This window comes from Halictus rubicundus, chromosome 9 (genome assembly GCF_050948215.1).
Source record: "Halictus rubicundus isolate RS-2024b chromosome 9, iyHalRubi1_principal, whole genome shotgun sequence".
NCBI classification, from domain to species: domain Eukaryota; kingdom Metazoa; phylum Arthropoda; class Insecta; order Hymenoptera; family Halictidae; genus Halictus; species Halictus rubicundus.
The window spans coordinates 7,929,227-7,945,267 of record NC_135157.1 but is presented as its reverse complement, the minus strand read 5'-3'; the positions used below and the strand labels follow the sequence as shown (position 1 = coordinate 7,945,267).

General features: G+C 38.5%; 2 protein-coding genes across 4 annotated transcripts in view; both read right to left on the bottom strand.

Moving 5' to 3' along the window:
- Positions 1-2,083: 2,083 nt before the first annotated feature.
- LOC143357469 (uncharacterized) lies at positions 2,084-7,127 on the bottom strand. Its single transcript, XM_076793991.1, has 3 exons — positions 7,014-7,127; positions 4,736-4,855; positions 2,084-2,669 (listed from the first exon to the last, which is right to left on the bottom strand). The coding sequence occupies exons 1-3, from the start codon at positions 7,072-7,074 to the stop codon at positions 2,545-2,547; spliced, it is 306 nt and encodes a 101-aa protein (XP_076650106.1). The 5' UTR covers positions 7,075-7,127; the 3' UTR covers positions 2,084-2,544.
- A 6,284-nt stretch (positions 7,128-13,411) lies between these two features.
- The window catches only part of LOC143357090 (discoidin domain-containing receptor 2), a 170,733-nt gene continuing 168,103 nt past the window's right edge, over positions 13,412-16,041 (bottom strand). For all 3 annotated transcript variants that reach the window (XM_076793309.1, XM_076793310.1, XM_076793311.1), the window contains 2 exons: positions 15,855-16,004; positions 13,412-15,476 (listed from right to left, as the gene is read on the bottom strand). In XM_076793309.1, the coding sequence (XP_076649424.1) occupies positions 15,327-15,476; positions 15,855-16,004 (300 nt within the window). In that variant the 3' untranslated portion in view covers positions 13,412-15,326. The remainder of the gene's footprint in view (positions 15,477-15,854; positions 16,005-16,041) is intronic.

The window sequence follows — 16,041 nt, the reverse complement described above, 5'->3', positions numbered from 1 at the left end:
TTCGGACGATCCGGGTGACGCGTCTCGAGAGCGGTTAGCGTGTCTCTATATTTAGTGTCACATGTTCGGCCGTGTATCGCCCGGGGCAAGGTGTCTCTCCTCTCGTTGCTTCTTTATTCCCTGCTTCGGTCACGGTTGATGCGGACCGGAGATTCATTCTAACGACACGCGGGGGGGGGGGATGTTATTCATTCGCACGCTAACAGTTTATAACATTAATTCGCATCGATGAATGCGTCACTGTCTCTCCGGTTTCTTACCGCGAGGTTCAGATAGCCGACGATAGCAAACCCCCTCTCCCCCAGGGGCTTCTCCCCGCATTTTTTCTACCGTTCACGATTCTGCGAGTGACCCTCCAGGGTTGACCAACACCAGTACCTTGCACACCTGTGCGTGTGCGCGAGCATTCATGCGCCGCCGAGCGTCCTGGCTGGAGCGCCTCCGGCTACGCGTGCCCCTTACATCTATTTCTTATATCTTCCTGCTTCTCTTTAGTTTCTTGCCTTCTTCCTGCATTTTTCTCCTCGATTCTACATTGTACGTGGACCGACTGGATATTAGGTTACGGAATGCTTTGAATCGGTCTTCCTCTTGCGTCCGCGATCCCGTGCTCTTTCACACCGTGCTCGAATCGGGGTCTACACTTTAGCCTCGTCTGTAGGTCTGAAGCTGTTTCGTCAAAATTTGTATACTCTCCGTGTGCAGTTTAGTACCAGCTCTCGACGTTCTGTTTTAACATTGTTTACAAAAGTTTCGTTAACGCTAAACGTAATGATTGTCATGAAATTAGTGGCACTGAGCGCGTCAGGTTACTCGGTCTGAAATTAACCAAATTACAGAGTGAGGTGCAGACTTCCATACCAAGTAACTCATAATAATGATTAGTAACCTTGATCGTTTATAAGAATGAAATAGACAAGGCTTCTGCGTTAAATGGATCTGTTTACTTACATTTAGTTGTGTTTGTTATGAATTGTGAGTGCTTGTTCTATGGTGGAACTGTGAACACGTGTAACGTATTGTTTAGAAAGTTTTCTTTCGACCCTTCGACGCGATTAATGTGCGCCCTTTAAGAAAGGCTGATAGAATGCTTTCCAAAGAATAAAAAAAAAACTATGAAAAAGAGGTATAAATATAAAAAAATCATGTTTGGAAATACTAATAGAAAGTGGATCATAACTCCCAACATTTCCAGTAGATACATAAAATTTAACGACTAGGTGGACAGAGGATCGAACATCAAAGTGTAATTGAGCGAGATGCATTGTTCCACCGATGATATACTTTGACAAGACAACAGAGATCGTACACTGCATCACTTGGAGTGAGTATTACACCATCGACTGCATCATCAGGAAGATATGCAGGCAGTATCGCGATAGCATTCCTTCCAGCAGAATTGTGCTATCTGAATTAATCCGTAATTCAATTATGTAATTTCATTACGCGTTGTAGATTAATTACATAGTATTTCAAGTACGTTGTAATGGAATTTATAGAATTCAAACATTTCAATTAATTTAATTGCTAATGTTTATTTTTCCTGTATATATACAACGCGTGACTACCACTATATTTTTCTTTGCATAATATAACAAATTACGCGAAGTAGGTGAATTTACCGTTTAAATTTTGAAACAGTATAATACTGAAGATTAAAAAATAGAGATGAATATTGATGTTATTTAAACATTTATATCATTTGAAGAGAAATAAAGTCCACCTATTTTTTAAATCCTATACTTTTTTTCTCCAATTTTTTTCTAATTTTTTAACTTATATAACTCATTATAGTTTTATGTTACTGTTAATGTTAATTATATTCTATCGTATAAATGATATATTGATTATGTTATAATTAATCGTATGTCATGTAGTCGACTTCGCAGCTAATGCGACGACGTGGAAGTAAACTATGAATAATTAAATAATAAATAATATTTTGTGATTACACTTTATGAAAAATAATTCAATTGTAATTCTGCGCAGCTTTACCTTCTGATATCCGATTCCAGTCGCACCTCAATTCTGGACAACGATAAATCGTTGACTTTGTCAGGATACGGCAATAAATAACGAACAGTTGAGAGCACACATATTTTATTATAAATACTTTTTCTCTTGGTAACGGTCTAACACACGCACACACGCACACTTTATCTATATGTAAGCTCTAAACAAATCATAGGAAGCCACGGCCAGTAAGGATTCGCGGGAAAGCTCGCTAATAACCTGTTCGCACGTTTGCGCTATTTATCGTCTAGTCTTGTGTCAGCGACGGGTCCTCATATCTCAGCGATTATACAGCGGCGCAATCGATTTTTCATTTTTTTCACAGACGCGCACGATAACGTGTATGTACCGTTGCAATTGTAAAACCAATCGTGCCGCGTTTCCACGTTTGCTACCAACGGGTGCATCATAACTTCGGTACAGAGTCGTTGCACGCAACACGGGAAACGAAAATGTTGCAGCCGGTGGTGCAGCAAAGTAATCCGTTATGCCAACACGCGAACCGGATTGCGCTTAATTGATATCGTTTTCTTAAACTAATATGCAGCAAACTTGACCGGGTGAACAGTCGACGACGGATCGTTGAAGAGCCGGAGCACAGGACTCCATGCACTCGCCTCCGTGTTGGTGACAGTGGGTTCTGTACTCTTCTTTCACTGCAAGTGACAATTATGCGAATTTAATCTGTCCCTGAACTTTTGAGCAAGATACTTTTTTCAAATACAAATACGTTACAAATTTTTCAAATGCTACGAATGACTTTCCTTGTTGGAGTTCGCACTAGCATAAATTATCTAAAAATTTTTTAGCTGAAGACAGGTACTTTTAGTCTTGCTTCCGTGAAAATTATTATTTAAACAAATAATAATTTCAGTTTCCGACTCCATTTATTCCTCGTGTTTAGTACTTTGTACTTTGAAGTCAAGATTAGCTGGTTCTTTAATAGTTACGTTAAAAGGTATTATACTTTTGATTATTGAAATCTTTTGCTGATAATATTTTCAATGGCAATCCCTTCGGATATTTACTTTATGCCGTATGCAAATTTGTAAAATACTGTGGAACGTATATGCCAACAATATTGAATAATATTTGTATTTTGTATTGTTCATATTTGAGTTTACCACGAGGAATCATTTGGTCAATGTAAGATATTTATTTCTATTTCGGGATCCCTACAATTATGAGAATAGACAATTTTATGAAGAGTGACATAATAAAATGTTGAGAATGTCCTGTTCAAGATTTTGAACCAAGAAGAAATACAAATTCACAATAAAAGAAATAGAATATAACAATGTATGAGAACCTAGCAAAAATTCCATAAAGAACCACAATTATAATATATTGTTGAAAATGTCCTGTTTATATATTTGTTGCTTGAAACCATATAAGGTTTATATAATGAAAATGTCCTACTTGTATTTTACGACGTTCACAAAACTTTAGTATAAAGATTTGAATTAAGAACCTGACATTGTAAGAAATGCAGTATAAACGAAAGAGAAAACAATCTGCAATAAAAAGTGTGAAAATAGTGAAAAGTGAAAATGAATAGTGAATAGTGAAAATAGATGAAATATAAAATTGGAAAGAGAATAGTGAATAGTGAAAATAGATGAAATATAAAATTGGAAAGAGAATAGTGAATAGTGAAAATAGATGACATATAAAATTGGAAAGAGAATAGTGAACAGTGAAAATAGATGAAATATAAAATTGGAAAGAGAATAGTGAATAGTGAAAATAGATGAAATATAAAATTGGAAAGAGAATAGTGAATAGTGAAAATAGATGAAATATAAAATTGGAAAGAGAATAGTGAATAGTGAAAATAGATGAAATATAAAATTGGAAAGAGAATGGTGAATAGTGAAAATAGATAAAATATAAAATTGGAAATTCATAAAGAACCAAAGTAGCATTATTAAATATTGTTGAAAATATCCCACTTCTGTTTTTTGATATTTAGAAAATATGTGGTATAAATATGACAACGAACAATCGGCACTTATATTAGAACAGCAAAACCGAGCGAAGAGCGAAACGTAGACAAGAGGGAACGGTTTAATTTCGTTCGAATGAAAACTGCGAATAAACGGCGAAAATATTCGGTTGTCAAGTCACGATGGAAGAAGTTGGAACGACGTTGAAGAGTATTTGAAAGAATCGGCAGTCTGACAGCGACTCCCGAGCGACACAAGCCGTGAAAGTGTGGACAGTGACGCACGTATTAACTCGACAGCCGTTCGTTCGAAATTCACGCCGCGCAAAAGTGAATCTGTGTGGTTGATTTCGCACAGTAGAAATTATGGTGTTGCGAGTGTGCCGTGCCGGCAGACGTGAAATTGCTGTGTACCAATGGTAATGCGTGATTACGTTATCGTTACCGTCTCATAATTGCCATCACTCTTGTTGTACTTTGTGCCGTGACGCGAATCAACAAAACCGTGATGTATCAATGAAAGTGGCCAGTCGATAAAGTGCCGGTGTCAATAACCAGAAAAAGAAAAAATAAAAATAAATTGTGAAAACATGCTTTTACGATCGTTATCTACAACTAATTGGCAATCGATGTACATGCTTACGATCGACCGCAAAATTTCGCGGTCATTGATCCGTGGGAAAATGATTATTCTTACATACAAATAAAAGTGGAATTTTTGATCGGGAGTCGCAAAGAAATTTTGCTCGGTTTTATTTCATTCATAACTGGACTTACCTATGCTGCAACATGTGTCACCCGATTGCGGACACGCGTCTCCACCGCGCACAGGCTCCTCGCATTTGCCAGATTCAATACAGTCCTCCGGGCTGCATATACTGTTCCCAGCTGCGTACTCTGGAAATAGACATTTAATGTGCATAACATTTCAAACATCGGACCTTTCCTCTTTATTCAGTTCTTCTTATTGAAAAATGTCACGTTCTTAACCCGTAACTGGTATACTGGATTCTTTCATGACCCCGACAAAATTTCTGTATACTAATGTTCGCTGTGTTTTTTGATTTGTATCGTTCAATTCATTTAAACTGTCCACTGTTTAAAGTTACAGCTACTTATTTTCACCAGAAACGCATAAAATCCGCAGTCCACTTATAACTTGGAAAATTGTTATCTCGGCTGAGAATCCGCAGAGTGGATAGTATTGTTCTTCGCCGAATGGAATTTATAAATTAGGCAACGCGTCTCGGAGCTTTTATAACATATCTGAAAATTTCCGGAGCGTTCGACGCTCGCTCTCGGTTTGTTTTGTTTCGATATATCGCAAACTGGTTTCCCAAACTGCTTTTATTTCCCATGAATATCAGCGGCGCCGCTTCCCCGCCTTGTCAGCCGCGTTTCCGATATTCGAATGTAACAGGATCGAGTCAAAAAGGCATCTCTCGATTTTCCGCGATCGACGTAAAAGTTTCGAGACGGAGTACCACGGGGGCACCATCGAACCGGTTCGGTTCCGTTCGGTTCGGTTCGGACCGAACAGGTAAGAGTCAGGAGGCGGGATCGTTCAGGCGCATATTTTAATTTACTATGATGCTGCTGTGTAGCGGTAAACAAAGCCATTCAGTGTTCGAGCGATCAAAGGGGAAACCCGTAGCTATTTTCGACGTTGCATGTTGCTCCGCCGTGAAATCCGTAATCGAAGCTAAACACTGAACAACAAAGATCACGGGTGTAACGGATGGAAATAGATCAAGGGTGAAATTCACGATAAAACGGGATCGCCCGATTTTTCATCGTTAATCCACTGTCGGCGCAATAATATCCCATCAATCCGTTTCGCGAACGATAAAAGCTTCCGTGTAAAAGTTGGATAATCGAACTTTATAGTCTTCCCGGTGCATTTTATCGAAGAGAAGAAGCGAAGCAGTAATTACGAAAGAGTGGACTGCGTTGTTTGGGACTGGCAAGTGATTTTTTAATCGAGACACATTCAAGCTATTCGTCGAGAAACGGCAATATGCTATGCCGGGGTCATTCGTGACCCGTCGCGGTAGGGATAAGATCGAGCGACCGTCAATATGTACAATTTTATTCCGATATAAGACGACGCTTTTTATTTCGAAACAAGAAAATCGCTATTCTCTCTTCTTTTCTTTTCATCCGAAATACGACGAAATCCGGTCCCATCGCCTTATATCGGAAGAAAACTGTAGTGAAATATCGGTGTGGGTCAGAATTGACTCCGGCATAGGCCTAGAACTCGCAGGAGTTCTTATTCTTGGTTATGGTCGTTGTTTGCTTCCGATACACGGTTTCGCAGAGAATGATTTCTCAAGTTCGCGGCAAACGGACACTCGCGCACAAAGGACATCCTCGCATTTGTCCCACATTAGTCTGAAATCTTAGTACATGCATTTCTAAATAATTAAATAATTAAATATTTTTTAAATGTAGACACGCATGAACACAGTGCAGATGTTAAAAGGAAAGTGGCAAAACTGGTACAACGCGTTAAGACTACTTTAAAACCTTAACGCATACGCTTCTAATCAATCAGAAAATATTTTAAATCTTATATAAAACTCTTTTATTTCATAACTCTATATACGATTTGCTAAAATTATTTTAACATGCCACTAGAATTTGTATATGTTATTGGAAAACGTATTTAATCTTCAATTTCATAAAATCAAACAAACTTATTCACCATATTAAAATAATTTAGTTAAAAGTTTGTATAACATATAACACGACGAGCACATATTAATATAAAAAAAAAAATAATAAGCAAAAAGGTTATGTTAGATACAGTAATATAATACATAAAAGCAACATTGTCAAGTTACTATAGAAGAAGTATATACCTTTGACCTTGATAATCGATATTGCACGGTCAAATGCACGGTCTGATCATAGTAAATTAAAGAAAGGGAAATTAGGAGAAAGCGAGGTCAGTAGAAGTAGCGTAGAGGAAGCGGAAGAAGTGTAGAAGATAGAAATAATTTTGGTTGACCGACAGCATTCGACTATATTAACAGTAATTAATTATGCTCACCGGTGGAGTGCAGAAGGGTGGCCACGAGGACGACGAGAACAACCGGCAGACAGAGCTTCATGGTTCCACTGACTCTTTGACAGTCGACGATTGAATGGTCTCACTTTCCCGGGCCTGGCATTATATAAACGTAAGCGTCCAGTGTTACGCGACACGCACACACCCAAGCACGTGGGCCGCTCGTACACACGCGACGTTGTTCCGTTGTCGTGCATTTCATTATCTCCGGCCGGCGCGACGATGTGCGAACACGTTGTTGATTTTATCTTTAACCCTCCTGATCGTAACCGAAAAATTTCACGCTCTTTCATGATCGGGGTACCTGGGCAATCACCTACCAATGACCATCGTTTAAAATCCTCTACCTGATTTCAGCTTTCTCTCGCATGTTGTATTCTTTCATTCTTTCCCGAAACGGTTTCCACGACATCCCAAGTTTCTTCACACCCTGTCATCGCACCAACCAAAATTTTTTCGTCAATTTTTTCTTATTTTTGACCGTGCTAAAGGTCGAAGAATATTTAAAAGAAACGGTAATTTAATAACTTCAAAATACCGCCATTTTGTAAATAATAAAGATATTTAATTTCTTTTTCTACGGACCATAACTGCGTTCACACTGATTTATTTCTCAGTTTCTGATCGGTAGGAACACCAGAATACCATTGCAATCGTCGATCCATGTTTTTCAAAAGATACTCTACAAATAAATATGTAGCTCGTGTAATTTTGATTATTTTGACTTTAAAAAAATTACACATATACTTTAAACAGCATTGAATACGCGTGCAAAATCTTAATGAAAAAGGTCAAATAGGTTTACTGAAAAAAATTCCTCGAAACCGGAATACTATCTTAAGCGGTTTTGATCGATCCCTCCGGTGATTCCCGGAGCAAAGCGCGTCTCCGTGCTTCCCCCTCGGGTAAACAATCGCGTCATGAATCGCTTGTTGAACGTGTTTACGCATAGATTAATGTTTAATCGCCGACACCTGTGTAGTGTCGGTGTATTTTTCAAAATTTTCCTCGATACCGCACGGATTTCTTGCGGTGGAGGTTTCCGAAGACTCTGGTGACCGCACGTAAGCCATTTTTACGATTAGGGGAAGGACTTTGTAATGCCTTATTGTTTTTGGGAGGAGCTTGAAGACTTTCAGATATTTGCACGTATGTGTACTATTGATTTGAAGATTTACATACGTTTGTGTAGAAACGATCGATTGATTTGGAAATTTGCACACGTTTATGACCAAATTATTCGAAAATTTTGACATTTCTACACATTATTTATGCATACATTAAAAAGTTCTGCATTAAGTAATGTTTTTACGATTGTCACTTTCTTTCAACGGCAATCTAATGTTTCAACATCGAGGAAACTCAAATGATTCGTGCCTGCTTTTATCTGCGAGTGCAACTTCAGCAGGTAACACTTTTTCCCTAGTACGTACTTCAGCCTCGGCTGCTGAGAGGGCGCGGCGCTTTTGGTTCTCCATCAAACACTCGATAAACGCACACATATACAAGAGAAATGCATTCATTCGTGTTTACCGAAATACATTTTTCCATTAGTATAATGAATGCAACGAACCCGCATATGTAAATTTCAATAATTCATTAACGGTTGGTCTCCCTACGGTGAAATTGAATCATATTTCAGTAAAAATTCATTTCGTTCCCCTGAAACGGGTATTTACTTCGTACAAATACGAACATGAATGTTGCCGTAATTAATTTCATAAAATATTATTTCCCTACAGAGTATTTCCTACGGTATTCTTACTCTGCAGAGCATGAATTTTATTAATTTACAAAACTTGTTGATGAAATAAATTGTAAATCGACCTTTCGCGTTAAAAACAAGTTTGCCAAAGAAATCAGAATCGCGTTAACACGTCGATCTAGTGATCGATATGATTGTCATATAAATGGATACTTTTCGTAAAATCACACTTAAAATTCTTGCCGGAAAGATCAGAGTCATCAAGGACTCCAGATCAGGAGCCGGGGCTCGACCGTTCTTTATTCATACCGGCTATGAAATAATCATCAATTTTCCGAGCGCGTCTCTATGATCGAGCCAGGATTCATATACTTCGCCTCGGAAAGATTAATGAGCCTCGTCTGGACGCGAAGCAATGTTATCCGAATTGTGTCGATAAAAGGTTTACCGGTGATTTATGAGCGGCCTGCGGTTTAATGGAACTACCTCGAGAAGTTGGTCATGCCTGGCTACGGAACGATTGTTCTGGCGAACCTTTTAAGATAACGAGACTGTAAGAACCGAAGAAGCACGAAACTTTGCTTTAAAGGACACCACTTTGCAGCCGGCAAGCTGCCACTTCCGTATCGTTCCACGTTCTGATACGCGTTTAAGTGACTTCGGCCATCCCGAGGATTCGATTTAGCCACTAATGGTCCCTACAGTAGCATTCTTCATGCTTATAATCTTCTTTCAGGATTTTTGACAGCGTTAAAAACGGTAGCCATCCTTCATTTCATTATGGAACATCCATTGTTGAAAATTAATTTTTTGTTAAATTCTCGGCAAGTTCTTGAATACCTTAGGGCTAATACTCGAAATTAGTGTGTGGGTTCATATGCAATATAAAAATCGTCTGCATCGATTGCAACTCTAGGAGCTGGCTAGGATTCGTCTTCTAATAATCCTAATAAGCTGAACATAATGTATATCGATATTTTTAAATCCTAATCTCCGTAATATTTTATATTTCAATGATTTTTCTTATAAATGTATAAAAGCCGGCAGTCTAATTATAGGATCTTGCCTTGTGCTGTTCAAAGTTTAATGAACTAATCTTACCTTAAATTCTTCCTTGGTGTTCTTTATGTACGAAAATCTACATGATTCTGTATTTTGCGTTACTAAACTGTGAATATTTGTGCATTTGCTGGTTACAAGAATGTCCAATATAATACGTTTTTATTGTTTATTTACTGTAGTGACAGAACTTAGGCACATTCAATCGAGTAAATAATATTTTCAATGATTGAAAGATAGAAAAATATGTACCAGTACATAACACATAAATCTTTAGTTTTACACAGATATTCACATTTTAGTTACTACTATTCCTGATTTTAAAGAAAAATTGAAATTTTCTATTTGGAGAAAAAAAAAAATAAACGAAAATTTGACTGGAATAGACGACCTAGAAACCTGTTGATGCATTTTCATTTTCTTTGCGCTCGATTGTACACACGCCGATCTTTATCTTTTTCTCAATGGGTAAATATGTTTTGCTAAGATAAAAGTACGTATCGTTCTCGAGAAAAGAGTTAATAATATGCATCTTTATCTCTATCGGCCTTGTTGGTTTCCGATATTACTCACACCAATTCAAGGGGAAATTTCCACAAATTTTTCTTTCCTTTTCCCGATGTTTCGCAAGCACGTTTCGTGGAAGATCAGCAGGTCGTTACATTCCACGGTGATTCCCCTATTTGTTTAGAGTCGGTCGCACGTGTACGTTTTAAATAAAAAAATGCAAGATAGTGCAGCATTTTTCTTACATCGCGCAGCCTTTGCATCTTGCACTCGCATGTCTCTAACAAACAGGAAAGCAACTAATTTTAATAGCGAGCGATTAAGTAGTAAAAGTTTCTTCACATCGTTTACGATGATCAATATTGATCAGTGTACTTCACATTATCTTGTTGACTCGTTAAATGCTCTCATCAGAAATCAAGGTACTCGAGATAAGTATCGAAGTGTTATCGTACACTCATTATTAGGTTGTTCAGTATCTCGAATGTTCTTGCAATTTTTTAATAGGAAACATATCACGAAGTTAATAAAATTCTGTCCAGTCAATCGATGTCTATGAAATTATATCTATTCTTCACGTTTCCTTTTTCATTTAATCGTACAAGATAGTGCGCGCCAAAATGTTTACCATTTCAGGTCACCAGTGGAAATTTCAGATAGGCCTAACGCATATCGAAACGCAACTTCCTTAATGCGACCATTAACCTGTCCTACCGCCGTATATCCCTCAGCTAATAACAGATAAACCATTCTTTCAATATTATCGTTGCAATTTACCGTCGTTTAGGAGATTACGCGCACCCTGTTGCGATTATTTGCGATTTTCGTTCAACCAGTTCCGTTTCTGGAACACAGTGCCACGAAGATACGGCCATGTAAGAAATGGCTATCTACGTTTTACCTTCCGAAACTTGTATTACGTTAGTTGAGAGAGTTCTTAGCCGATACAATTTACAGATAGATAAAATAATAATTTTTAGACTCGGTGTGCTTGAAGTTCAAGTTCTTATGAATTATTCATCAGCAAGAACTATCTTTACAACATACTATGTAAATTCAAATATTATTTGCTAATCTAAAAATCTGATTTTATTTTTATATTCTATGAGTAGTGAAGTGAGTAACCAGACAGTTATGAAAGCTTGCGAGTTCTTTTTGAAAATGTAAGGTCTGAGATGTAACAAATAGTGTAACCAATTATTGAACATTCTAAAAGGGATCATACTACTGTTGTACTCTTTCTCCAGATTTTCGAAAGCATTCACGTTTTACCATATTTCTCTTCGTACGTGTTCAAATGTTTTAAATCACCTGAAACTGAACGAGTTCTTGTGAATAACAACACAGTCGGTGTCAGAAAGGAATACTCAGTACTTTATTGTTAATCATTTGAACGTATACTTGAATTCATCTTAAGAATTACAGAAAGGTGCGTGCAGAGGGGAACGTTTGAACGCTTGACTCTTTTTGGCACTTAACCAAGAACGAACAATAAACACGTTTCCCCATTTCACCGAGCGACCAATAAACACCACGTTCTACCTTTTCACTATTGAAACTTTCAGATGCAAACCGTACTGACAAATCTGACACACCAATAGACATTTATCTTATATCTTTTTCTATATAGCTGTGACGTAAGTGAAACACAAAACAGTGAAGGTACCAAAAAATTTGAAGAATATTATTGCACTATTCAATTTGTTAAAACTATTACAAGAAGAAATATATTTTTATTTAACTTCTGTTTCTTCCAATTTTTGTTTTGCATAACGATCCGTAGTCCAGTCATCCCCTTAAAGGTACCTTAATGGCCCATAGAAATTTGCTGAAAAGAACATATCATCTATGCAGAATAAATTTTATAACGAAAATAATTGATTCATGCGTCCACCCCCTCTGAAGATGAAACTTAGACGAGGGTGTAACAAGTAATTGGCTGATTTTCCTATTTTCAAATGTCACGGCTTACACGTGGAAGCCTCAACAGTAAAATGATTGTTGGTCGAGAAAGCGATAAATCTCGGGCCAGGTTCGGCCGTAGATCGCGTGGCGATGATCGATATCGATCGCGTCCGTCGACAAAACAGTTGTTTCTCATTTTGCTCCCCGCATGGTCGCGTTCAAACGTTCGTTCGCGGTCTTGGAATTCGAGTACGGCGTAGCTTTAAGACTCGCATCGATTCCTCTCGAAGCATGACAGTTACGTCGCTACGTCCCCCGTGGATCTCTGCCCTTAATCGTAGATCAAAGAAGGAGCGTGGATATGCGTCGCGTTCGCGCGAAGAACAGACTTACGCCACTGGAAATATCTACAGCATCGTTCGAACATCAAGCCCAACAACACTCGCGCCACACATTCAATCGAGTAATATCCAATCATTATTGCGTTCCCCTTAATCGTGTAACGAGTATCAAAGCGTCGGTTGCAGAAGGCATTTCAACTGGAGCGAACAGCAATTGGGATTTTCCAACGATTCACCGGATTTCTTTAATCGAACGTGGTTAGGCTGTCCCAAAATTTCTTTTCATTTCTCGCCTGAACATACTTCGATATTTCACATTATTTTTTGCAAATTAACCCTTGTACGCTCCTAGAGTAAAAATTCGATTTATACAATTTATATATATAAATTTCCCGTTCTTGAAAAATTGTGAACGTTTAAACAGCAATAATGTCGTTGGAAAAAATAGTACAACTATAAACTAGGACTGATTTTAAAGCTTGAATCCTCTGTTTTCTCAATCCATAGTTTATTTTTTCCTAGAAAAATTTTGCATGATACAGCAGCTGGAAATTGAGGACACCTTTGTTCTCGAAAATGCTACAAGTTTAAACGAAATTTAGAACAGTAGAGATATTAAAAGAGTTTACGTCGATATATTATTTTTAATTGGTTGAGACGATTAGTGAAAGAAAGATATTTCTATTTGGCTCCTATCTCTTTACCCTATTTCTATTTTGCATAAACATCTGCAGTTTGGTAATTTTATGTATCTATTTGAAGAGTACAAAACAGTTTGCCGGATTAACAAAACTTATGGCCGCATATTTTATGCGACTACTTTTTTAATAGCGTACGAGGGTTGAAATAAAAATGACAATTTTCTGTGAATACCGTTTGCGAAGAAAGCGGAAAGAAATTTTAAGATAACCTGGTGCACAGAAGATGAACAGAAAAATGTCGAACAGAACACGAAAATCACCGAGTCTAATTAGAGGAAACTGAACGTAACCAGCTTCGCGCCTAGGCCAAAATAAGTCGGACACCAATCGCTCTAACTCCGAAGCAGTGAAAAAGAATTACAGATATCGCCGACAAGCGGATTCCTGTGATGCAATAAATATTTTCAGTAGTGTCGATCGGGTGTCTGAGTCTACTGCCCGCTAAAGATAGTGAGATCTCTTTCCTCTTTTCGAACGAAAAGGAATACAATGGAACGATATAAGTACTTCGCTACTGACGGGCTTCGAATGTACAAGTTAGTCGGAATTTTCACGGGCAGCTGGTGGTCGATCGTTTGATTCGCCGGGAGGGACGTCGCACAATACTCAATTTTCCCAAAAATGTCAACGGAATCGAAAGAAACAATTTTCGGATGGAATCTGATTAGTATTTTTCATTTCTTATTTGTTTTAATGCTTGATCAATCTTCCGTACATATTCCAGTTCAAAGTTGAGCATCAGAGTCCAAAGAATCATTTCAACATATATTTACGAATTGCCATCTTTGCCTAAAGTAAGTATTTTATATTATAATATAGTATCGTATGATATTACGTCACACATAGGATTAAAACGCTTCTCTAGCCCTTACAAATAAGAACAATATACATGCATATTTTTCGTACATCTTTGATTATAAAGTTAGTTATTTACGATTTAAAAATAAATAAATAATTTCGAAGAACAAATTACAATGTTCAACTCCTTTGAAAATCTATACAATTTTTGTCGTACATCTTCAAATGTATGCGTTAAATTGTGACTCGCATAAAATGCCACAACTTACTCGAATTTCTCTGAGAAAGTGAATCGTAAAATCTGTATCTTTTCTTAAGGATACCTTTTTCATTGAATTCCAAGATCATGTTTACAACTCAACTGGCAAAGTTTCATCCCTTTACACCAAATAGCAACCCCTATAAGAACAGTTTTATACGGGTGGTGTTCTATGCTAGTAAGACAACAACGTGAAATCAACTTGTACGGATCAGAAAAAGATGTTTGTCCACGTTTTTCGGGAAAATTGACCGCAACGCGTGACGCGACGCGACGTCGTCCCGGAATCAGACTCCGATTCCCTCGAATCGTCGAACGTATACACATGAAAGAATAACAGATCCGAGAACGAAATGCAAGAGGTAGCTCGAGCTGACTGTCGCAATCGGTTCGAGCCTCGACGGTGACGTAAAGACGGTTATTATAAAAGCGTTCTACAAAGGCACCAGCTACCGCGAGAACCTCCCGGTGTGTCGTCTAGCGCCGATATCTAGATTCGTATGTACAAGTGGATAGACTTATCAGTGCTCAGCTTATCGCAGCGTACTTGTCATCGGTGTCCAGGATTGCTGTACACGGTACCAGTTTCGTAAGAATCGAAGGACCGAGAGCTGACTAGAAAAGTATCGGAGGCGCCGCCGGTGTCTTTCGTCGAACGGCCAGGCGAAACGCGCGGCGTCATTTTTCGTGTCTTTCAATCATTCTTTTCTCGTTCGCCTGGACGACGAATACCGAGACTGTGAATCCGGGAACGGGAGAACTTACAAGGTTTCTGCTTGAAAGCTAGTCGGGATAGAGTTCACACTCAAATTCCTCTCGGAGAGAAGCTCGAGAACCGGGACACGCGGGCCCGCCTTTTTTCATTTCTTTTCTCTTCTTTTTGTTTTCCAACGCATGCACTAAAAACTAACGATTGTACACTTTCCGAAGAGTCGAAACGCGAGAGACCGATCTCGGTCGACGACGCTCGGATAGATGATTTCTCCGTTCGCTTTTCGGTATCACAGTTAACCGGGATCATTATGCACCGGGCCGATAGTCCTCGATCAGGTTTTTCAGGAACGTGTAAATGTCTTTGAACGTCGGTCTGGAGGTCTCGTCCCTCCGCCAGCATGAACACATCATCCTGTAGACCTCGTCAGGACACATCGTCGGTCTCGGTAGATACACCTGCAATCAGAAATTAGTTTCGCACCGATACAACAATGCTATCTGTCAGAATTGTCCCCCTCCCACATGCTTTCTGCATCAACGTCATTATACTCGTTTCGATGTGCCGAACACGTATATGATTTTCCTGTCTGGCGGAAGTTACAAGTTTCCGAGATATTCGCAAAAAACTTTTCTACTTTTCTACTTTTGCCGATATTTTACTAGATAGAACACAATGATTTGCTTCAAGGTTTTAACGATTGCCACTAAACGAAAACCAACGAAATTCGACTGAACCGAAGCGAACAAAAACCATTTCCGAGTAGAGTATACTCGAATATCTCGGTTCTCAGGAGACATAAGTATGAAAAGACTGGTATTTTCCGATTTAGCTACCTGTAACTCGGCTCCGTAGTACATATGCTCGGCGTTTTGAATGACTTGATCGTTGGTCAGGTGTTGGAAAGGTTTTTCCCTGGCCAAGCTCATCACCTCCCAGAGAGTGACGGCGAAGGACCAAACGCTGCTCGAGCAGGTGTACCTGTCCTGAAGTAGAAAAACGATTCAATAGAGGGTCATTAGT

Bases quoted from the DNA above. Each gene is read 5' to 3' on its own strand.
- LOC143357469 (XM_076793991.1), bottom strand. From the start codon at position 7,074: ATGAAGCTCTGTCTGCCGGTTGTTCTCGTCGTCCTCGTGGCCACCCTT. The intron at 4,856-7,013 runs GTGAGCATAATT...GTCTATTTCCAG, and splicing joins CACCCTTCTGCACTCCACCG to AGTACGCAGCTGGGAACAGT. The intron at 2,670-4,735 runs GTAAGTCCAGTT...TGTCACTTGCAG, and splicing joins TGACACATGTTGCAGCATAG to TGAAAGAAGAGTACAGAACC.